This window comes from Thamnophis sirtalis, unplaced genomic scaffold (genome assembly GCF_051295495.1).
Source record: "Thamnophis sirtalis isolate CommonGarterSnake01/CBP01778 unplaced genomic scaffold, rThaSir2_p1.2 scaffold_11, whole genome shotgun sequence".
Lineage (NCBI taxonomy): Eukaryota > Metazoa > Chordata > Lepidosauria > Squamata > Natricidae > Thamnophis > Thamnophis sirtalis.
In genome coordinates, this window is record NW_028261391.1 from 5,907,414 (window position 1) to 5,931,878 (window position 24,465).

Here is a 24,465-nt window from a genome sequence, read left to right on the forward strand (position 1 = left end):
GCAGGAAACCCTATACTGTTTCAGACAAATGAGCCGAGGTGGCGCAGTGGTTAGGGTGCAGTACTGCAGGCCACTTCAGCTGACTGTTATCTGCAGTTCAGCAGTTCAAATCTCACCGGCTCAAGGTTGACTCAGCCTTCCATCCTTCCGAGGTGGGTGAAATGAGGACCCAGACTGTGGGGGCAATTTGCTGACCCAATTTTCTAAAAATCTGTAAACCGCTTAGAGAGGGCTGAAAGCCCTGTGAAGCAGTATATAAGTCTAATAAAATAAATAAATAAATAAATAATAAATGCTATCCAACATCTTCTTAAAGACTTCCAGTGTTGGGGCATTCACAAGTTCTGGAGGCAACTTCTGTTCCACTGATTAATTGTTCTAACTGTCAGGAAATTTCTCCTTAGTTCTAAGTTCTATGTTGTCTTCATCTATGTCCTTAGTCAAGCTGATTTATTTCTGCCGTTTATTTCAACCACAGAATATCTGCCTCCAAATGAGAAGCAATATTTCCATTTGTGCTAATAAAAGTCCGCAGAGTTTGTGGGTAACCAGAGGTGGTATTCAGCAGGTTCTTACCAGTTCTGGAGAACCATTAGCGGAAATTTTGAGTAGTTTGGAGAACCGGTAAACGCCAACTCTGACTGGCCCCGCCCAGGCATGAAATCCTCTTGCCTTACGAGAGAGGAGGGGTGGGGGGAGGGAGGAGGGAGGGAGAGAGAGAGAGAGAGAGCACAGTTCTCTGAAGATGGGCTCCAGCAGTATCCCTATGTCACGTGATCAAAATTCCGATGCTTGACTACTAGCAGGCATTAATGACGGTTGTGGTATCCTGGGGTCATGTGATCACTTTTTGCAACCTTCTGACAAGCAAAGTCAATGAGAAGCCAGATTCATTTAACAAACCATATTCTTAACTTTATAACCGCAGCGATTTACTTAACAACAGTGACAAGAAAGGTCATTAAAAATGGGACATAACAACAAAATGACCTCAACATATGGCAAAACTTGTAGTCGTAAGTTGAGGACTACCTGTATTTAGGTGAAGGGTTAAGATGCTTTTTTTTCCCCGCTAGGCTTTTGAGACGTTTCAATACTACTGCAGAGTACATAGTGTTCACATTATGGATTGCTTGTTAACCACTGATTCTCAGACTGCGTTTCTATGGCTGCAGATATTTTTAATATCGATTACATTTTGCAATTTTAATATCTCTCTTGGCATAGTCTAAAAATACTGCAGATAACAAATGGTTCCTTGCGATTAAAAACTCCTTTCTCCCGTATCCAATCTAACTTTTTCTCTAGCATGTTATATGAAAAGGTTTTCCCTTCAGAATGATGACAGGTAGTCCTCAACTTATGGCTGAGCCACACATTTCTTTTGCTAAGCAATGCAGTTGTTATTATGCTACACAAACATTCCCTTTAACCTACATAAAAGAGGTTTTATCGGGATGAGGAGTCAGCTTTATGATCTTGGGAAACCTAGAACACGATGCCTGTTACCCAAGATACATAAATGATGGAGCCTCTATTTTAAAATAAATACAACTCCCTAATATAGAAGATTAAAAAAAGGAAAGGTGTTTACTTAAAACTTCTGAGAAGTAAATGGAATCATCCTCGGTTAGATGGACTTTCCCTCCTGCAACCAAGAGATTTGGATCCTTCCGAATTGCCGAGAGCTTTAAAGCATGTCCAGGTTACCAAAACAAAGTCTCAGATTTTAAGGCCTCCTTTGCGGATTTTCTTCTTTTCTTCCTCCTAGGTTGCCTTTGTCCAGAAGAGATTCCACAAAGACATTTTCTACAATCCTGTCCTGATGCTGAATTTCTGCCCCAAGATAAGCAGCGTTTCTACTGACATTCAGACGGTGACCAGGGAAATCTTCTTCCTCGTTGACCAGACAGGAAGCGCAAGTGGCTCCAGCATTGATGGGATCAAGGTAAATGGAATCTTACATTAGTGACACGTGGGAACCTGCCTTTTAGGAAGAGTCAGACCGTTGGATAAAGACACCCTTGAGTTGAGTTCAACTCAGTGTCACGATTGTATCCATGTAACCGTCTTAGCAGCTTCGCAGAAGTGATTTCCCATTGCCTTCGTTCTGTTCATTTCCGAAGTTCCGTTGGGCCCGTTTTTCACCATCCACAGGCTTCAGAAGGCTTTCCGGCCCTCCGGAAGGCTGAACATCAGCTGGCATAGGGCAATGTCTCGCATGCCCTCAGATATGGCTCCACCTGCCACCTGCCATAGGTTCACCATCACGGCCCAAAACCAATTCAGACGAATAGTTGTCCAAACTCTTCTTAAAAACCTCCAGTGTTGGAGGAAACGTCTGAAGGCGCACTATGTTCCACTGATTGCTCTGACTGTCAGGAAATTTCTCCTTAGTTCTAGGTTGCTTCTCTACTTGAAAGTGAATTGGCATCAGGAAGATCTAGGTCTCCCCTCAGCTAGAAATCTCCAAGTGGCTTTGGATTGGTTCAGGGGTTGGCAACCTTAAACACTCAAAGTGTCACAAAGGTCCTAACCAGAAGCCCCCCCCCCCCCCAATTCAATTCTGGAGCCGACCAGAAGCCCGGTTCCCCCACCCCCATAGAGTCTCTTCCTAGCACAGCATCCTTTTTCCTCTAACCTTTCCTAACGGAAAGGCCTATCAATTGTGGAGCCGACTGGCGACAGGGAGCTGCAGCAGAGGGATGAAAGAGCCACATGCGGCTCCAGAGCCATGGTTTGCTGACCCCTGGGCTAGTTGCTTCCTTTCAGCCCAACTTCCTTCAAATGCATGTCAGGGTGGGGATAAAGAGGGCTATGGAGGCCACCTTGATCTCCTGCATGGTAACTTTGACTTTTTCTCCCTCTTCCTGTGCAGGATGCTCTGGTAGTGGCCATAAAGAGCCTTCCTTCCAGTAGCTTGTTGAACGTGGCAGGCTTTGGCCTCAGCATCAGGCCTGCCTTCAAGACGAGCAAGCCTTGTAATAATGTGAGTACCCACTCCAAGACTGTTTACCAGGCCTTTGCGGAATGTGAATGAGAGGAATTCACAATCATTTAACAAAAGGGGTTTTGTCGGGACCAGGAATCTGCTTCGTGCTTTTTGGGGAAGCCTAGGTCAGAACACCCACAAAACTGAAGCTCCCAATTCCAACCACTAACTTTTAGATTATACCATCAATAAAGCTGAATATTCATTGTGCTATCATCTTCAATTATCATACACCTTGAACCGCCATGCCCTCAGAGACCACGGATGCCACAATGAAGAAGAGAAGTCACTGTCTTCAAAAAAATTACCTGCCCAACTTTATTGCAAAAAAAAAGGGGGGGGAATGTCTCTGTAAACTACTTATTATCTCCACAGGACATCCTTAGGCTGGCCTGCGAATATATTCAGAAGCTACGGGCTGACGTGAGCAGGACCAGCCTCCTTGCTGCTCTGAATTGGAGTTTGGGACAGCCTCTCCGCCGTGGATATCCGCGGCAGCTCTTTATCCTGATGGATTCCAGCATACAAAACCCAGGCAAGGTTATTGAGCTAGTCAGGAGACAAGCAAGCACTGTCAGGTACGAAGTTCTTTCAACCGGCCTCAAACTTTGGGCTTTTCTGTTCCTAGGTTACAAATGTATCTTCTCAGATGCCTGGCCCTAGAAACATTTTGTGGAAGATAAATTTCCATATTAGAATTCTTTATTGGCCAAAGTGTGACACAAGGAATTTGTCTTTGGTGCATATGCTCTCAATGTACATAAAGAAAAATCAAATAGAATACATTCACCAAGAATCATAAGATACAACATTTAGTTGTATCTAATAAGCAATCAAATTATACTAGGAAACAAATAGAACAATATAAATTTTAAAGATACAAGCAACATGGTTATATTCCTAAGTGGGAAGAGATAGGTACTAGGAAAGAAGAGAAGAATAATAGTAATACAGTCTTAGCATGACAGGGGTGAGGTAATACGTTGTTAAGCAGAATGATGGCATTCAGGGAAAAACTGTCCTTGTGTCTAGTTGTTCTGGTGTGCAGTGCCCTATAGCATCGTTTTGAGGGTAGGAGTTGAAACAATTGATGTCCAGGATGCAAGGGGTCTGTAATTATTTTCACAGCCCTCTTTTTGACTAGTGCAGTATACAGGTCTTCGATGGAAAGCAGATTGGTAGCAACTGTTTCTTCTGCATTTCTAATTATCCATTGAAGTCTGTGTCTGTCTTGTTTGGTTGTGAGCTTTAAAAGTCAACAGATACCTGTCACAAACAACTCACCTGGAGTTCAAAATAAACCCCGCTGAAAACTTGTAAAACCAATTTGGCAGACAACTGAAGGGGGGAATCTCCCTCCTTCCCTCCCTCTCTCCAAACATGGGCACAGTGGAGTATACTTTCAAACCAGGAAAGGGATCCCAAGAGCATCTTCCAAATGATGTGGAATTTGCCACTGTTGTCCATTGTATAACACAGCTGACCCAAACGATAGAATCTGCACTATTTGTGTGATGATACACAGGTAGGGGACTGGAGGCTAAAGCATATGGGGAAAAAATTTGCAGGAATTGAGTATGTCTAGTTTAAGAAAAAGAAGGATTAGGGGTGACATGATATCAATCTTCCAATATTTGAGAGGCTGCCACAAAGAAGAGGGAGTCAAGCTATTCTCCAAAGCACCAGAAGGCAGGACAAAGAAGCAAGAAGACAGAGGTTGTGAATGCTCCAACACTGGAAGTTTTTAAGAAAATGTTGAATAACCATTTGTCCTGAAGTGGTGTAGGGCCTTAGGCAGGACACCCTCCTGCCTAAGGAGGGTGTTGGACTAGAAGACCTCCAAGGTCCCTCCCAAATCTGTTATTCTATTCTATTCAATGGATGGAAACTAATCAAGGAGGGAAGCAACCTAGAACCAAGGAGAAATTTCCTGACCGTTAGAACAATTAACCAGTGGAAAAACCTGCCCCCAGAAGTTGTGGTTGCTCCATCGCTAGAGGTTGTTAAGAAGAGATTGGACAACCATTTGTCTTAAATGGTGTAGGGTCTGCTTCTTGGACAGGGGGTTGGACTAGAAGACCTCGAATGTCACTTCCAACTGTTATTCTGTTACAATGTGAATGCAGCTGATGTCATTTGCAACCCCCTTCAGTAAATTCATGCCTGAAAAACAGTTGGAATTAAGTCACAGCTTCAACTCTGATATGTGGGTGATAAGGGTAGATGTCACATTTGGCAGCAACAAAGATGTGGCATGATTAAACCAGGGCATACCGCCGGCACAATTTAGAATGAGATGATTTTTTTTAAAAAAAACAGTTTTGTCTCTGAAGTCCAGCGTTTTACTTCTTACAGGTGTTTCACATTTGGCCTGGGCTCTGCTGTCTGCCATCAGCTCCTCAGGAGATTGGCCAAAGTTAGCAGAGGCCAGGCAGAATTCCTCAGCCCAGGGGAAAGGTTGCAGCCTAAGGTAGGGCTCTTATTCCTTGGATAATGCTTTTTTATTTTGATCATGGGTTTTGATCCAGTCCCCAGGTTTGGGTGGTGGGTAGTTAACCCCAGTCATCAGGCCATGCCCATCATAGAGCACCAAAGCTGATGAACTATGCATCACCTATGAGAAACCTTTCTCTTCGGTATGGTGCCAGCATCTCATTGCTATTGCTGGGAGCCACAGAGATCATTTTCCAAAACATCTTTTGCAGGGGTGAAATGCTACCGGTTTGGGCTGTTTCGCCCGAAGTGATAGTTTAAAAAATGCTTTACATTTGTTTTTTAAAAAGTTCTGACACTTGTATGGCACACCTGATTGTCACACAGCTGATCGTTGGAACTTTAAAAAAATGTTTTAAAGCAATTTTTTAAAACTACCGGTTCAGGAGAACCGGTAGCATTTTTTACTGCTTTCCTGTTTTCTAGTGAATCTAAATCACGCAGCACAGCTGTTCCCCCTCCTCACTATTCTACTTACCTTTGCAGACTCAGAAAAGGCTTCTTAGTGCCTGCGGTGCGCCTGTGCGCAAAGCGCACATTTGGCACACATGCGTGCATGAAGTGAACCAGTAGCAGACTTTACAGCATTTCACTCCTGATCTTTTGGCATATGAGGGTGGAAAGGGCTGTGAAGTAAGAATATCAGAAGAAATGTTCCCAATAACTCAACTCGACTCAAATCAAGCTTATTACAGTCAAAGACCAGAGACCAGAACAAATAAAAACTCTCAAGAATATCCAGTTAAACATTCTAGAATAAAATAATAAATAACAGATAAAATCTACATTCAAATCACAATTTGACATCCAATCTGTCAGTCACACATGATCTAACTGTACTTTAATAATACACATACTCCTTCGATGCACTTTCTATATGGATATTAAAAGAAAAAGGGATGAGTTAGGTATCCTGGCCATTCCAACACTGCTTATCTCCAGTGGCTACTTATCCAGTAGAAGGGTAAGGTCCCAACAGCCATGGGTTTGGGATAGGAGGAAGAATACAGTAAGATAGGCATGTTAAATGTCTATGGAAATTCTCGATCATCCAGGTCATGGTTGTCCCAAAGGTGCTTTTCCAAAAGGCAACTGGATTTGGGTTTTTTTTTTCCCTTGAAAACATATAGCTTAACGTCCAAGAAGCATCTTCAGTTCTGAAGAAGATTCTTGGATGAGAAGCCAAATGTTTCCAAGGACAAAACTGTCAGAGTTTGTTGTAGAAAACGGATCCAGAAAGCACACACACATAACTGATGCAGCTGGATTCATTAACTTCTTTATATATATAATAACACATGAATAAATGTACAATGCCAACATCAGATTCTTCCAAGGTGGTAGAGAGGAGAAATTGGTTTCCAGTTTCAATTCAGAGAGCAGGCTAGATTAGTTCTCTTGCACAGACTCAGAGGTACATAGGTAAGCCACGCCCAAGCTCCGAGCCGTCTGGCATGGCTCTCAGTCACCAAATAGTTCCCATTGGCTGACCCAGTTGCCATGCCTATACATTGGCTGGCCTTGTTACCATGTCCTCTTCCAGCCAGTCCCCAATGGTTGACCTGTTGCTATGTCCTCTTCCAGTTCATGAATATTCTGACAAAAGCCAAGAGTTGCCATTTGGAAAACATCTTTGGGACAGGCATGTAAAGTTCAACAAAACCATGATTCCCCTTCCATTTGCCACCTTCTGGAGTTTCCCCAGCCCTTTTTGAAATGTGGACTTCTCTTTCCTTGTTGCTCATAATATTTTGAGTTCCCCTCGATTGATAGAACACTCAACCTCTTGCCACCAGGTTCGTTAAGTAGAGTATGGATTGCTGTGTAGGCAAGCATTCAATATGCTTTCCTTTCCGCCCCCCCCCTCCTCCAGCTGATAAAGTCTTTGAAGAAAGCCATTGAGCCAGCTGTGAGTGACATCACCATCGACTGGTACGTGCCTGACACCATGGAGGCCCTGCTGTCACCCAACGAGATTGCGTCCCTTTATCCCGGAGACCGGCTCATCAGCTACTGCACCCTTTACCACGTTGCCAGCTTCCGGGACAAGAAAGCAACAGTTGAGCAATCGTTTTCCTTACAAAGTAGATCTCTCCCCATGGTGGGAAATCAGCCCTGGTTTCACTTTGTGACCATCCCCTGGATCCAACACACCCAAAGCCTTAGTTGGCCTATCCGATGCTTGAGGGGGTCCTTGGTGCTCTCTGAGCTTGCAGACGTTTTATTACCCAACTACGTAACATCATCAGTGCTAGTAAGGAGTGGGGTTGGCTATCAGTTTATGTTCTTGGTGACATGCTTGTCTGTGTGGGTAAAGTAGTCTTGGGGGTTCTTTGGTTGGGCCATTTACTGATGGCTCTTTGGCAGTTTCTTGATTGGGGTAGTGCTCATTTGATTGTTGGTCTCACATGCTTCTTGGGGGAGTGCCATTATTTCTTTCTCCATATCAGGGCTTTCATTTCATGCATGTACAAATGTACAGGTGGGTCCTGTTATGGCCAGGCTTCCTTAAAAAGCAAGAAGCAGAGTCTTGGTCCCGGTAAAACCCCTTTTATTTACACAATTGTGAATTCCTTTCATTCGCAATCCACAAAGCTTAGCAAACAGTCTTTCAGAGGAATGGTTATCAACACGAACCTTATCTCGCTTGAAGAGCTGCCAAATACTAGTTTCCAAACGCAGGGCAAGGCAAAACCTGACACAGAGTCTCTTATAGTCACAAACAGAACTTTCCACTCTTGAAACGGCCGAAGGAACGAATTGTTTCCTGCAAAAGCCCACTTTCCGTTCACTTCTCTTTTGTTTCTTATGGGAGGGACCAACAAGGTGTGGCTTTACTCCTGAGTTGACCCTGCTTTCTTAGTTGTTCTTGTCTTCTGGCAGCTCTGCGCATGCGCACACTGGGAACAGGCTCCAGCTGTTCCACTGCCTCACTGCTGTCTAGCTCTCTCTCTGCCTCCAATGCAGAGCCCTCATCTGAGCTTTCCTCAGCCCCCAGGACTGGCCCATGTTCATCCCCAACCTCCTCACTGTCCGACTCTGCTGTCAGCTCCGCTTGCCGCTAGTGGGCTAAAACAGGTCCTTACAACTTACAATCACAATTGGGAGCAGAATTTCTGTGGCTGATTAAGCCAGTCGTTAAGTGAGTTTATAATGACTGTTTTGCTGCATGTGCTTGTCAAGCAAAGCACTGATGTTATTAAGTGAATCACACAGCCTTTAAGCGAATCCAGCTTCTCCCCATTGACATTGCTCATCAGAATCCAGCTGGGAAAGCTGCAGATGACAATCATGTGACCCAGGGACACTTCAGCCATTGTTCATACAAGCTGGTTGCCAAGCGCTTGAATTGAAGCACATGACCTTGGGGTTGCTGTGGTGGTCATAAATGCGAGGAATGGTCACCAATCACTTTTTTCAGTGCCTTTGTAATTTCCAACGGTCACTAAATCAATGGTTGCAAGTTGAGGATTACCCATGTTATCTTCTGGTTACCCTGTTCCTTAGGGCCGAGAGCAAATCTGTCGAAGTTTCTCTAGAGGATCTGCAGGGCCGGCCTTTCCATCCCAGGAGGAGGTAGAAGGACAGGATGGAGCCCTCCCACTTTCAGCTGGAGAGAATCCGGAGCGTTACAAGGGCCTTCAGGATGTTTCCCAGGAAATATCCATGAAGTTTTCACCTGGGGACACCGACGACTCTATGAAGAGTGAGTGCAGGCTTGGAAGGCAATATTCACAGGAGGCAGCAACTTGGAAGTTCAGGGGTCTTTGATGCTCTCTGAGATTGGTGGTTTTCTTGCAGACATTTCAGTACCCAAACTAGGTTACATCATCAGTGCTTGTGGGCAGAGTTCAGTTTAAAAAGTACAGAATTGGCAGAGCCAATGCCCTGGGGTGCACACTTTTTCCCAGATTGAGGGTGCATCGGGGACTGGAACGACGTGCTACAGGTCAGTGATGGGATTCAGAATTTTTTACTACCAGTTCTGTGGTGTGGCTTGGTGGGTATGGCATGGCTTGGTGGGCATGACCTGGTGGGTGTGGCAGGGGAAGGATATTGCAAAACCCCATTCCCTCCCCACTCCAGGGGAAGGATACTGCAAAATTTCCATTTCCACCCCACTCCAGGGGAAGAATACTGCAAAATCCCATTCCCTCCCCACTCCATAGGGAGGATATTGCAAAATCTCCATTCCCTCCCCACTCCAGGGGAAGGATACCGCAAAATCCCCATTCCCTCCCCATTCCAGGGGAAGGATATTGCAAAATCTCAATTCCCTCCCCACTCCAGGAAAAGGATACTGTGAAATCTCCATTCCCTCCCCTCTCCTGGGGGAAGGATACTGCACAATCCCATTCCCTCCCCACTCCAGGGGAAGGATACTGCAAAATCTCCATTCCCTCCCTACTCCAGGGGAAGGATACTGCAAAATCCCCATTCCCTCCCCACCCCACTAACCTGCTTTCCAGCTCCCTTGTCCTGTGCAGGGCAACAGAAGAAGACCCAGCCGATCTGCTGGGACTCAAGAGGCATCGAATAGATGGGGTCGGAGCCAGCCAGAGGTGGTATTTGCCGGTTCTCCAAACTACTCAAAATTTCCGATACTAGTTCACCAGAACCAGTCAGAACCGGCTTAATACCACCTCTGCTACATGTCCACATTCCCAAAAGTAACAGGGCCCCAAAAAACAAAACAACAACAACCCTGCAATGTAATTTTAGTAGCATCTACATGACCTTAAATGAAACTACAGCGAATAGGGTTAACTCGCCACTCTGTATGGCCTTTAATCGTTTCCCTTTCAGTCGCATTAAAAATTAATGCGACACTTTAATAAACAATCACAGGAGGAATGAAGACATAATTGCTACCATGATAATTCTCACTCTTAATGTTATCTTGTACCAGAGGCTTTCTGAGACTAGAGGTCTCTCCGGGGCTTTTGTTTACGTGTCTCTGCATTTACATGGTGAATTTCCCCTTTGAATTAACTAAGGTGCAAAGAAGGGGGATGCTTTTAACAGCAGGCATCATTGCATAGAGCCATGATGGCAAACCTATGGCATGCGTGCCACAGGTGGCACACACAGCCTTCTCTGCAGCCATGCCAGCCATCGCCCCAGCCCAGCTCCATCGCACATTTGTGCGTGCCTCCCGCCGGCCAGCTGGTCTTCACATCACTGCCCTGTATGTGTGGGAAACGGGGCATGTGCAGGGGATTTGGGTGCATGAGCTGGGGCACTCACATTGTATTTTAGGGGTTCACATGCATGTGCCTGCCCCTCCGCACCCTGTTTTTGGCCTGGAAAGCTTCCTGCACCAACCTGGAAGCCAAAAATCAGTGAGAGGGGAATGGGGGGCATGCGTGGGGGACACGTATGCATGTGCATGGGAGCACATGCATGTGGTGCGGGATGTATGCATGGAGGATGCTTGCATTGCATTTGGGGGGAACCCGTGCTTTGGGCACTGGGCACCAAAAAGGTTCACCATCACTGGCTTAGAGGAAGATCTACTTCCCTTCTTGACCTTTCCATCTGAGGGAAGGGTGGGATACCAAATACCTTGGAAATTTCTCCAAGCCAGATCACCATAAATTCTTTTCTCTGCAGGTGGAGATCCAGTGTCTGGAGGAGATATTTGGAAGCGGATTTACCAGCCTTCCTACATTCAGGAGCAATATGTGCTTACTCACTGCTCAGTCAGCACCGACCCCAGCCAACCCTTATGCCACAGCTCTACCAGCAGTGAGTCTACCGGCTCCAGGGATGTCCCTCCGGAGGAAGGCTCCTTAGCCCAGACTCTTGAAAGCACCTCTCAGCAAGGACAGAAGAGTGTGTCTCTCTGCAACTCTTCCACTAAGTCGGCACCGGTAACCCAAACTCAAACTGGGGCTACGGCTAAGGTGAGGAACCGCAAAGCTCTTGTTTTCTCCATTTCTTCAGCATGTTGTGGAGACAAAAGAATAATAAGATTTGGAAGGGACCTTGAAGATCTTCTACTGCGGTCTCCTGTTCAAGACACCCTATATGTGAGATGTAAAACCTCTCAGGTGAAAAATCAGGAGACCATGAATAATAAAAAGAGCAATTTATTAGAAGGCTTTTGCAAAAGGATCCTCTCGTAGGAGAGAGCAAAGTAGAGGTTTGAATACATGGTTTAAATACATTTTCAGCAAAAAACAACACACCGCCCCTCATCCTCACTGGCTATCTTATGTTAGAGAAGTTTTTGGCTATTTCGCAGCAATTTCCCCGAACAAGAAATCCTCCAGGAAATACCCTTGCCACATTTTTTCATAATAATGCTATCAATCCTAACACGACAGTTTCTTTCCTGCCAATGTTAGCCTGACCTGGCCTGGAATATACTAATCAATTTAAAACTGTGTTTCCCCCAAAAAGTCTCTTACACAACTCCTTATCTTAATGTCTCCCAGATAGGTTATACAGAGTTTAAATATGGAGTTACTATGGCTCTTTTCTTTACAGGAATAATTCTCCTTCTCTCACTATACTATATCAATTCAGACAGATGGTTGTCCAATATCTTCTTAAAAACCTGTAGAGATGGAACAACCACAACTTCTGGAGGCAAGGTGTTCCACGGATTAATGTTAGAAAATTTCTCTTTAGTTCTAGGTTGGTTCTCTCCTTGATTAGTTTCCATCCGTTGCTTACTCAGCTGTGCAATTAATTCCTGAAAGACTCTAATTGTTTCTCTGAATTCTGAATTCATTATCCAGCATTTCTGCTTTATATTGATGACGATGAATGATGGTCATTTCTGCTATGACATGATAGCAGTGTTCCAATATCTCAGGGGTTGTGGCAAAGAAGAGGGGGGGTCAATCTATTTTCCAAAGCACCTGAGGACAGGACAAGAAGTAATGAATGGAAACCAATCAAGAAGAGAAGGAACCTAGAACTAAAGAGGAATTTCCTGGTATTTATAACAAGTATTTTTTTCTTTATTTTATTAGTTTGTCAAATATATACAAGTTAGCAGGTATAAGTATGAACATGGACATGAACGAAGGAAATGAATACAAATAAATGGGGACAGTAGGAAGGGACAGTAGGCACACTGGTGTGCCCCCTTTACGGACCTCTTGGGAAAGGGGTGATGTCATCGGTAGACAGTTTAAGGTTGAAGCTGTGGGGGTTTGAGTATGTAGAGTCAGGTAGTGCATTCCAAGCGTTGACCACTCTTGCTGAAGTCGTATTTTCTGCAATCGAGTTTGGAGCAGTTTACCTTGAGTTTGTATCAATTGTTATTGCAAATGAAGCTGAAGTATAGTTAGTGAAGGGATCAGCAACCTTAAACACGCAAAAGAGCCACAAAGGTCCTAACTGGAAGCCCCCCCATTCAATTCTGGAGCTGACTGGACATCTGGTTCCCACCACCACCACCATAGAGTCTCCTCCTAGCGCAGCATCCTTTTTCCTCTACCTGTCCTAACCAAAAGCCCTATCAATTGTGGAGCCAACTGGCAACAGGGAGGGATGAAAGAGCCACATGCGGCTCCGGAGCCGAAAGTTGCTGACCCCTGCATTAGTGGAACGACTTGCCTCCAGAAGTTGTGGATGCTCCAACACTGGAGGTTTTTAAAAAGAGACTGGACAGTCATTTGTCTGAGATGGTATAGGATCTCTTGCTTGAGAAGAGAGTTAGAGTAGAAGACCTCCAAGGTCCCTTTCAACTCTATTATTCCATTATTATTGCTGTTATTCATCATCACCTTTGCATCAAGGACACCCAGGTCCTTCATGGATCTGTACAAGGAAAAATCATTTGGCTTTCTGACATCATTTCCAGTTTAGATCTTTCTCTTTCCCTCTCTCTGAAGGCCTCCGTTGCCCTGAGCTCTGAAGAGTTGATGCGTAAGAAGAAAGCCCTGGCCCGGACTGCCATGTCTGGACGTAGTTTCTCTTCCCCACATGGCGAGTTGGATGCCCATCGGCTTCGCCGAGCCCTGGAGAAAGTATCCCAGAAACCCAATCGGTCTCTGGAAGGGAAGTTGGATGAGATCGGGCCTGAGCTGCAGAAGATGCCCAAGGCTGTTGCTGATTCCAGTAAGCGAAGGGGATGGAGAAAGTTGATGTACTTTGGGAACAGAGAGGAACAGGAAGAGAAGGACAAATAGGAAAGGTTGAGATTTTTACCAGTGTGTAAAAGTAAAAATAGGGATGTGGTGGCTCAGTGGCTAAGATGCTGAGGGTGTCGATCAGAAAGGTTGGCAGTTTGGTGGTTCGAATCCCTAGCAGTGCATAATGGAGTGAGCTCCCATTACTTGTCCCAGCTTCTGCCAACCTAGCAGTTCAAAAGCATGTAAAAATGTAAGTAGAAAAAATAGGGAACACCTTTGGTGGGAAGGTAACAGCATTCTGCGTCCCTTCGGTGTTGAGTCATGCCGGCCACATGACCACGGAGACGTCTTCGGACAACGCTGGCTCTTCGGCTTTGAAAAGGAGATGAGCACCGCCCCCTAGAGTCGAAAACGACTAGCACATATGTGCGAGGGGAACTTTTACCTTTTTTAAAAGTAAAACGATAGCAAATGCGATGAAATGGTTAATGGAACAAGACCAGGATGACTGGTTCACATCTACTCCCAGCCGTGGGAATTCACTGGGTGATCTTTGGGTCTATTGCACACGCTCAGCTCAACCTACCCCAGCTCAGGGGATAAAAATGAAGATATCGCTGTAAGCTGCCTTCAAAAACAGGAAGAAGGATACAATATAGTCAGGCATGAAATCCTCTTACCTTCACTACCGGTTTGGAACTGGGAGCGTGAGCGTGTGCTCACTTCCCTCACAGGCAGCGCTCCTGCGCATGTGCAGACTGTCCATGATGATGTCTGGGCAGGTGGGCAGAGCCTCCCACCGCTGCCACTACCAGTTCGCCTGAACCGGGGCGAAGCAGCAGAATACAACCTCTGAATATAGTTGTAATAAATGAACATAACATTCGAAAAACATCAAGGCAGATTTCATTCTGGCATAAGCCAAAGCAGATCCCATGTTGATGGCAGGGATCTTCTAATGAGGCTTCACAATGAGCACCATGTCAGTATTCTAAGCATGAGGAAATGAATATTCATGAGCTTCAGTGCTAGCAGCAGCCAATAGGAATGCTTGTGCATTGCTGGAACTTTCTGAACCAATTGAAGAGAATATAGGTGCTTTGGGGGTTGAACTCTGGGGTCCTTGCTCCTCTCTGAGCTTGGTGATTTTCTTGCAGATATTTTGTTACCCAATAAAGTAGCAGCACTGCTAGATAATAATAGAGGAGAATATTTGTAGCTCAGGGTGGAACTGTGAAGTCCACGTTCTCTGTGTTTGGTTGTTTTCTTGCAGATGTCTTATTACCCAGGTAGGTAACATCATCAGGGCTATCTGAATAATGAAACATCTGCCCCCAAAAAACCCCACCAGGTTCAGGGAGCACCAAAGTCCCCACTTTCTGAATTATCTGTCCTGTTGCCCACCTTACCTCTGCATCCTAATGGCTTACTCTTTTCCAGGCAATTTGCTGTCACCCGCCCATCTTGATTGGGACATGCTGTTGGAGCCCTCGTACCTTTTCAGCCCATCACCGGCCTTGGAGCAAGGAATGCCTGATGGCAGCCCCTTGCCTCTTCTCCAGTGCCAGGTGGTGATCCATGCCCTCAGTGCAGGAAAGCCCGTCTCCTGGGAGGTGATCGGTGGCCTGGATTCCTTGTTCCTCCCCAAAGGCAGCCTGGAACATTCCCAGGGACAGCAGCAGCAGCCGCCGCCAAGCACGGGATTGGAGAAGCTCCTTCACCGCCTGACCGCTGCCTCCGTTATCCGGGATAACGAGACTGTGGCTCAGAGGGAAGCAGAAGTGGAACACGGTAAAGCCCCTTTTCCTCACGTTTTCCTTGCCTTCAAGTTTGGCCTGCTTGAGCAGGGGGCTGGACTAGAACACCTCCAAGGTCCATTCCAGCTCTATTCTGATTGATTGATTGATTGATTGATTGATTGATTGATTGATTGATTGGCTAACAACCAATTTGGGGGTAGTAGGTCTGTTCCTCCCTCCCAAAAAAAGTAGGCTGGATTGGGGCAATTCCCCCCACCCCCGCCACCCACAATTCATTAACCTCCAAGTGTCAATCCTGAAAGCCCAGTTCCTGGTCATTTATTTTTGGTTTGACATTTTTTTAGTACTTTATCTTAAGTATAAAATAGGAAAAAAAATGAAAATAATGGGGGAAAGTAAGGGAGGAAGAAGGGAAGGGGAAAAAGTGTAAGGGAAAAGAGAAAAGAGAAAAAAGTCCTGACTTATGACTCTCTTTTAGATCAGTAGAGTGAGACAATAATATACAGCCTCATTTTTTTTTACTTTTGCATACTAATATATACTCGCAATTTCTATAACAATACAATACAATACAATACAATAGCAGAGTTGGAAGGGACCTTGGAGGTCTTCTAGTCCAACCCCCTGCCTAGGCAGGAAACCCTATACCATTCCAGACAAATGGCTATCCAACATCTTCTTAAAGACTTGCAGTGTTGGGGCATTCACAACTTCTGGAGGCAACTTCTGTTCCACTGATTCATTGTTCTAACTGTCAGGAAATTTCTCCTCAGTTCTAAGTTGCTTCTCTCCTTGATTAGTTTCCACCCATTGCTTCTTGTTCTACCCTCAGGTGCCTTGGAGAATAGTTTGACTCCCTCTTCTTTGTGGCAACCCCTGAGATATTGGAACACTCCTATCATGTCTCCCCTAGTCCTTCTTTTCATTAAACTAGACATACCCAGTTCCTGCAACCATTCTTCATATATTTTAGCCTCTAGTCCCCTAATCCTCTTTGTTGCTCTTCTCTGCACTCTTTCCAGAGTCTCCACATCTTTTTAACATTGTGGTGACCAAAACTGAATCCATCTAATCAGCAAAACCCCAAATTAAAGTTTCATTCCCCACTCCCCAAGCACAAAGTCCAGAAGCAGTTTCCAAGTACAGTTCCTGGTAATCTAGATCTATACAGGATAGTGGAGAATGGAAGGATTTATACTCCTTGCAGACAGCTGGTCATTTGCATCCTTTTAGAGGGTCGTTAAGGCTACTTGGAGGTTTATTTGTGTCCTCAGGGTCACCTGAGTGGCGCAAATGGTTCCTGTACTCTGCAATTTTTTCCTCTGGAAATCCATTCCTACTCCCACACCACTAAAAGGGTCTTCATCCCAAATTGTATAGGTGAAAGTCTGTAGAGAGTCTCAGTCATCCAAGTCATGGTTGTCCCAAAGGTGCTTTTTCAGGAGGAAACTGGACTTTCTTGTTTTTTCTTTGAAGACTGTCCTGTCAAAAGCTTCTTGGATGAGAAGCGAAACGTCTTCAAAGAAAAAACAAGAAAGTCCAGTTGCCTCCTGAAAAAAAGCACCTTTGGGACAACCACCTTAATTAGCAAAAGAAATTCTGGTCCCAGCTGAGGTTGTAAGTAAAGGACTTCCTGTAACACCAATGTGGAATCCTTCTGGGGAATTTAGGGGGCTCTTTTCTTATAGATCAAGGGTCAAATCATCCGTAGCCCTCCAAATGTTGGTAAGCTCCCAACAGCCTTAGGAAAGAGGGCCAGTTTGGAAAGATGCTGCTCGCTGTACTTCAAGAAGATCTGGGATGTCACTAGTTGCCTATCTTGAGGTAGATGTTCAACATTTCTACTTTATTTTTTTGCAATGTTTAACGCTATTTTGGGATTTTACCATAAAGATCCTGAGTTTTAACCAGGATTGAAATGTTAACGGTTTGGGCGTACCGGTATTTCTGGTTCACCGACAAATGCGCGATAGACATATGCGCGCCGACAAAACCGTGCCCGACAAATGAGCGCCGTCAAAATCGCTAATTGATTTTCGACACTAACGCGCCGACAAATGCGCGCCGACAAAATCATGTCATCAACAAACTATAGACAAACTATAACCCTAACCCTAACAGTATTTTTTTTCGATTTTATTGTGCTTGTCATCGCGCTTTTGTCGTGATTTTGTCATCGCGCATTTGTCGTTGCGATTTTGACGTTGCGTTTTAATTGGCGCTATTTTGTCAGCGCTCATATGTCTATCGCGCAATTGTTGGGTCACGGTATTTCCGACAATCAGCTACTAAGCGTGATTTATATTAGCTAGAAAGCAGGATTACTAGCTAATCTAAATCGCGTGGCACAGCAGATTCCCTTCCCCCCTCGCTGTTCTATTTACCTTTGCAGGAGCACTTGGTAGCAGGCTCCGCCCACCCACCTGGACGTCATCATGTCCATTTTTGACGTTCTGGGCATGCATGAAAGGTCCTGTGCATGCTTGGAGATGGGCCGTGAGAGCGGAACGTGCGCGCAAGCACTCACATTTGCGAACTGGTAGCAAAGTTAAATGGGTTTCACCCCTAGTGTTAATTGAGTGGAACCACAATTCTAAAATGCATTAAAGAAACAAATAACGTCATTCTCTCTCTCCCGTTCCCTAGGTTTCTTCCGAAGGTTCCGTCTTAAAGCTGTCCAGTCAAGCAAGGCCTGCAATCTCCCTTCCATGTTTACCTCCGCGGTGCCTGTAGACTCTGCCACTAAGGAGGCCTTGCCTTTAGCACTTCAGGTTTGCAACACAGGTAGGACCACCTGAAATGAGTGTGTAATTATTTGTCTAATTTCTATACTGCCCATCACATTTGTGTGATTCTGGGTGAGTTCTAAGTCAAACAATAAAATCGTATAAGTGCCATAGTTAAAAACAAAGTTAAAAACCAAGTCAAAACAGAATTAATAAAAACAATTAAAGTTAAAAGAGAGTTAAAAGGCAGAGGAAGCACCTTCAACCCACCCAACCATCCTCAGGATTGCATGGCATTCTTAGACCCTCATTCCAGTTGGCAGGTCTTGACAGACTTCCGAAAAGCTAGGAGACCTGCCTCGCCTTTGGGTGGAAGTGGGGGTGGTATAGATGTTCCATAGGGAAGGGGAGACAGCAAAGAAGGTTCTCTTCTTAGACCCCACCAGTTGAAATTCTTTAACCAGAAAGGTCCATAAAATATTTTCCTTGCCTGGTGGAAAAATTCCACTATAAGCATTTAAGCAGAATCCCGAGTATTCATTCATTATATTATGCCCAAATGTTTAAAATTAGATACAATCCTTTTCTTTCTTTCTTTCTTTCCTTCCTTCCTTCCTTCCTTCCTTCCTTCCTTCCTTCCTTCCTTCCTTCCTTCCTTCCTTCCTTCCTTCCTTTCAATATAACAATTCCTATTTAGCATTACTGCAGTGTGTGTGTGTGTGTGTGTGTTCCAGCATAACTCTGGAACGCCTCGAAGAATTTCAACCAAACTTGATACACAGATGACTTACTCTCTGGAAAAAAATATTGTGGGGGTAAGACACCCCTAACACCCCTCGGGGTGTGTGTTCTGTTAAGATACAGCCTGTTGTGCCTTGAAATGACTTCTACTGTACTGTACTGGAAAATGGGTTCTACTGTGCAGCCCAGGGGAGTTGCCATGGTAATGGTTTCACAGTACTCCACAAGGGGGCTCCCTCTGGTAAGGAAGAAAATCCAACATTAGAAGTTACATTTGGTCCGGACATTTTCCCCCTATAAATAAATACCCAGACAATGCCGGGTTATCCGCTAGTCTAATATAATTATCCGCTAGTCTAATACCATTTCTCCTAATATCCATGATACAAACAATGGCAGAAAGCAAATCAAATGCTTGCAGAATGTTGGTTCCATCCAGTAATTACAATTTTTCTCCCTTTTAGTAATTAGTTGCATCATAAATAAACATTTATGAAACACCAACAAATAAATGGAAATAAACTTGATCAGTTCTACAGTTTAGTACGTTTAGATGTTGGACTTAGCAAATGTATAGAGGGGAGATACTGTTTAGAGGGTTTTCTTCAAAATGCTAAGCTGGGCACTTTTTTTCCTGCTATGTTTTTGACTTTCATTTGCTCATTTCATTAAAAAGGTCTGGTCTTGTGCTTGAGCTTTGGCTCTTGACAATATTTGCTATCTTAGCCTCTGACTAAAGAAGAGAGGTTTGCTTTTGACATCCAGAGCTGTGGGAATAATACCAAAAGAGGAAGAAATCATTCGAAAAATAATGGACTGTGCCGAAATGAGTAAATTGACATTTGAAATTAGAGAGCAAGAGGATGAACAATTTTATAAGATATGGGACCTGTTTTATCAATGGCTAAGGGAAAAAGAACAAAATTTTGGAAATGAAAAATGATATACTTATGCTTTAATTTGAAAAAGTAAATGATGATATAAAAAAAAAAAAATGTACTACCAAACCAGTATTGTTGAAGCCAAAGAGAAGAGCAATAAAGATAGTTAGGGGACTGGAGGATAAAACATATAAAGAATGGTTGAAGGAACAAGGTATGTTTAGTTTAATGAAAAGAAGGACTAGGGGAGACATGATAGCAGTGTTCCAGTATCTCAGGGGTTGTCACAAAGAAGAGGGAGTCAAGCTATTCTCCAAAGCACCTGAGGGCAGAACAAGAAGCAATGGGTGGAAATTTATCAAGGAGAGAAGCAACCTGGAACTGAGGAGAATTTTTTTGACAGTGAGAACAATTAATCAATGGAACAATTTCCCCCCAGAAATTGTGAATGCTCCAACACGAAGTTTTTAAGAAGAGGCTGGACAGCCACTTGTCTGAAGTGATGTAAGGCTTCCTGCCTAGGCAGTGGTTGGACTAGAAGACCTCCAAGGTCCCTTCCAACTCTGTTATTCTATTCTAATTGTACATCATTGAAATGGCAACAGCAGAACTGGAAATAAGTCTAATCACCCTGACTCTGCTTTCTCCCAGACGGTGTAAATTACCATCAGAAAGGGTCCCGTTTAGTCAATCAGCGTCATCCGAGTTACTCGCTAAGCTTGGGACAGAGACAGGATTCCCAGGACTTGGACGATACTCTTGTTCCTGCAGGTACAAACGTCACTTGATCTGTTTGATTTGAAATTGGACCTTTATTATATGGGCAGCACAGTGGCTCAGCGGTTAAGGATGCTGAGCTTGTCAGCTGGAAAGCTGGCAGCCCAGGTTCGAGACCCTAGCACTGCACGACAGGCTGAGCTTCCTGCCAACCTAGCTGCTTGAAAGCATGGAAATGCGAGTAGATAAATAGGTACCACTTTGGTGAGAAGATAACAGCGTTCTGTGATGTCATGGAAATGTCTTCAGACAGCGCTGTCTGAATGGCCTTGATGTGGAGAAGAGCACTGCCCATGATGGTGCAGTGGTTAGAATGCAGCATTGCAGACTAACTCTGCCAACTGCCAAGAGTTCGATACTGACTGGTTCAAGGTTGACTCAGCCTCCCATCCTTCTCAGGTGGGTAAAATGAAGACCCAGCTCGTTGGGGGGCAAGAGGCTGATGCTGTAAACTGCTTAGAGAAAGCTGTAGAGCACTGTGAAGCTGAATCTATATAAATCCTATTGCTATTCTATTAACAAACACAAGTGCGTGTGTTAGATCTTCCTGTTTTGACTTAGCAGGCTGTGTGAACCCAGCCAGTGAGTGCACATCAGCAGAGGGAGGGGGCAGGAACCCAGATCAAATAGCTAGGGGCTTGAAAAAATGTACAGAAGGGGAGAAGGGATGTGTGGGTCAAATGTAGCCCTGTTGTTCTGTGTATCCTTCAGTGGGTCTTGTGCACATTTTGTAAAACTTATCCCCCCTACTTGGACAGCCAAAGACAAATTCCTTGTGTGTCCAATCACATTTGGCCAATAAATACCGATAATTCTATTCCATTCTATTCCATGGACCCAATGAATTAGGTGGATATGCCGGCTTGGTAATGTAGGAGTTACAACCCAACACATTTGGCCACTACCTCTTTTTAAATGTTGATTTATTTTTCCGCTTCCCCGTGGAATAATAATTCTTTTAGTAGTTTCTCTGCAAGCCCTCTGATCTGTTGAAAATATTCCTTTTCCCGGCCTCCCCCAGCAAATCGCTCCGGGGTGCGCATCACCTCTGGCATTATGCCTCCATTAAGTTTTAGAGCCTCGTTCTCCTGTAGCTAAATTCTGGAGGGGGGAAAAGTCTGTTTCTATCTTGCTCCTATTTATATTCCCGGGAGTGAGAAATAGCTGTGCTTCCCAGCAACTGCACGTAGCAGCACAAGTGCTGGGAAACGGAGAGCAATTAAAACTGGGAACGTTGGATCAGGTGATCGGGTGAGCAGTTCTGCCACAATTTGCACGGAAGCCAACCTGCATGGTAACCCATTCGTTATCTTGGCTCTCTGGAACAAGGCAACATGCTTGCTGACTTCTCACAACCTATTTAAGCCTAAATCTACCAGTGTTCTGGCCTAGGCTTCCCCAGCAGCACAATGCCAAATCCTCATCCCGATAAACCCCTTTTATTTAATTAACAGTGAATTCCTCTCCAGCAAAGTCCCGGCCCACAGTCTTTCAAGGTATTTCACAATTACCGACCTTTATCAGGCTTGGACAGTGGCCAGGCCGATATCTTTCAGATGCTGCAATACTTGGCAAGAATGCAGGAATGAACTAATTGTTTCCTTCAAACTCCACTCCCCTTTTGCTCCTCTTTTATTTCCTCTGGGAGGGGCCATTCACCATCCACCTATGGCCTTACTCCCAAGTCGACCCTTGTTCCTTAGCCGTTCCCTTCATCTGGCAACTCTGCGCATTTGCACACTGGGAACAGGCTCCAGCTGTTCGTCTGCTTTATTGATGTCTGATTCCAAAAGCAGCTGATAACTGTCGGATGGCCCTGCCCCCCTCTGCCTCCGACACAGAGCCCTCAACTGAGCCCTCCTCAGACTCCAGGAGTGGCCCAGGTTCCTCTCCAACCTCCTCACTGTCCGAATCTGCTGCCAGCTCCTCTGGCTGCTGGCAGGCCACAACAACTAGAAAGCCATTGTTGCCAGGCTCACATCATCGGCTGTGGCTAAATTGTGTGGCTTATTGGTCTACATAAATGTTTCTCAATCTTGGCCCCCTTAAATTGGATGGACTTCAATTGCCAGAATTATTCAGGGAATTCTGGGAGTTGAAGTCTATGCATCCTAAAGTGGCCAAGGTTGAGAAAAAATGATCAAGAACAGTGATGGCGAAGCTTTTTGGCACTGAGTGCCCAGCCTGGAATGCCTTTGCATGCGCCAGAGCACCAGAAATCCAAAGACCAGCTGGCCAGCGGGCGTATGCCTGTTTTGTGGCCATTTTTGGCTATTTTGGGGTCATATTCAGGCCATTTTTCAGGCTGTTTTTTGGACCATTTTAAGGCCATTTTCAGTCTGAAAAGTGTCCCGAAAATGGCCCAAAATAGCCTGACAACAGTCCGAAAAAGGACAGGTTTTTGGCCATTTTGGGAGTTGTTTTCAGGCCATTTTTCAGGCTGTTTTGGGCCATTTTCAGACCATTTTTGGACCTTTTTCAGGTTATTTTCTGGTGCTCCAGTGCCCACAAAGACCAGCTGTTGGAAACCAGAAGATCAGCTGGTGACAGTGCACATGCCCACAGAGAGGGCTGTGCGTTCCACCTCTGGCACGCGTGTCATAGGTTCGCCATCACGGAACTAGAATAATATTTTTATGTTAAGACCATATTCCTCCTCCCCAAAAAACTGCTAAGCCACAAAGAACTCAATTTCCCATTTAACCTAGCTGAGCAATTCACAAATATTTTGGTCTCAAGACACCTTTACATTCTTAAAATCATTAAGGGCCCCAACATTTATGTGAACTATATCAATATCAGTCTGTTGGTTTATGTGAGTTGTATCTATCAATATTTATTGTATTAGAAATTAAAACGGAGAAATTTATAAATATCCATTTGACTTTGTGAGGCCCCTGAAAGAGTCTCAGAGATCTGCTCTCTTTAAGAACTTTTAGCCCAGTTTATTATTGTTTTTTAATTTTAATTTTAAATTTTGTTCGGTTTTCTTGCATGAAGTTCCTTTCACATTCCTTTATATATCAATCTCAACCTCACTCTGCCATGTCTGGCTATTCCTTTACTTTGATGCACTTCTTGTGGTCTGCCAGCGGCCTGCGGAGCTGGCAGCACAGTCGGTCAGTGAGGAGGTTGGGGAGGAACATGGGCCAGTCCTGGAGTCTGGGGAAGGCTCTGTGTCAGAGGCAGAGAGGGGGCCATGGCCATCTGGTAGAGATGTGCTGCCTCTGGAGCCTCCAGAGTCTGACATCAGCGAGGCAGAAGAACAGTGTGAGCCTGTTCCCAGCGTGCGCATGCACAGAGCTGCCAGAAGGCAAGAACAGTTAAAACAAAAGGGGCGACTCGGGAGTAAAGCTTGGCGGTGATTGGCCCCTCCCATAAGACATAAAAGAGGAGCAAACGGACATGAGCCTTTGCAGGAAGCAATTTGTTCATTCTGGTCCCTTCAAAGCCTGAGAAGCTCCATTTGACTCTGTGCTCTGTTTGGCCTTGCAAAACTAATTGGCAATTAGGTCTCTGGCAGCGTTTCAAGGGAGATAAAGGTGGGTGTTTATCAGCATTACCCTGAAAGACTGTGGCAGACTTCTGTCGCACTCTTCACAGACTGTTTGTGAATCATTACGGGCTGTGAATGATCATAATTCACAGCCGTTTAAATGAAAGAGGGTTTTTGGACTAGGCGTTTGATTTATGCTTTATCAGGTAGCCTAGGTCAGAACACCACTTTCACTTCTGATATCCAGGCATTTCTTCTGATCTTCTCTTGGGCAATGGTCAATTCCAACTTTCTTAATTTCAGTGTTGTCCAAAAGCTTTCCAATAAGAGAATAGGCTGAACCTCCTGAGAACATCCTGTGTTTTGGCAAGGGATGCCCACTTAACATCTGCGTCTTTCTTTGCTTCCTAGAACAAGAAGTGCCTCCTTCCCCAGTCAGTGTTTCTTCAGCCACCCAAGCCAGGCCAAGCTGTCCTAGTGGTAAGTCTTACTCAACATGGAGTGTGGGA

General features: G+C 44.8%; 1 protein-coding gene across 1 annotated transcript in view; it reads left to right on the forward strand.

The window, feature by feature from the left end:
• Window positions 1–24,465, forward strand: part of VWA5B2 (von Willebrand factor A domain containing 5B2) — a 51,168-nt gene that overhangs the window by 21,277 nt on the left and 5,426 nt on the right. Inside the window, exons 8-19 of the mRNA XM_087725121.1 lie at window positions 1,772–1,948; window positions 2,879–2,989; window positions 3,368–3,570; window positions 5,348–5,462; window positions 7,359–7,544; window positions 8,993–9,191; window positions 11,099–11,391; window positions 13,336–13,561; window positions 15,016–15,366; window positions 17,982–18,119; window positions 20,335–20,454; window positions 24,368–24,436. Of these exons, the coding sequence (XP_087581247.1) occupies window positions 1,772–1,948; window positions 2,879–2,989; window positions 3,368–3,570; window positions 5,348–5,462; window positions 7,359–7,544; window positions 8,993–9,191; window positions 11,099–11,391; window positions 13,336–13,561; window positions 15,016–15,366; window positions 17,982–18,119; window positions 20,335–20,454; window positions 24,368–24,436 (2,188 nt within the window). The remainder of the gene's footprint in view (window positions 1–1,771; window positions 1,949–2,878; window positions 2,990–3,367; window positions 3,571–5,347; window positions 5,463–7,358; window positions 7,545–8,992; window positions 9,192–11,098; window positions 11,392–13,335; window positions 13,562–15,015; window positions 15,367–17,981; window positions 18,120–20,334; window positions 20,455–24,367; window positions 24,437–24,465) is intronic.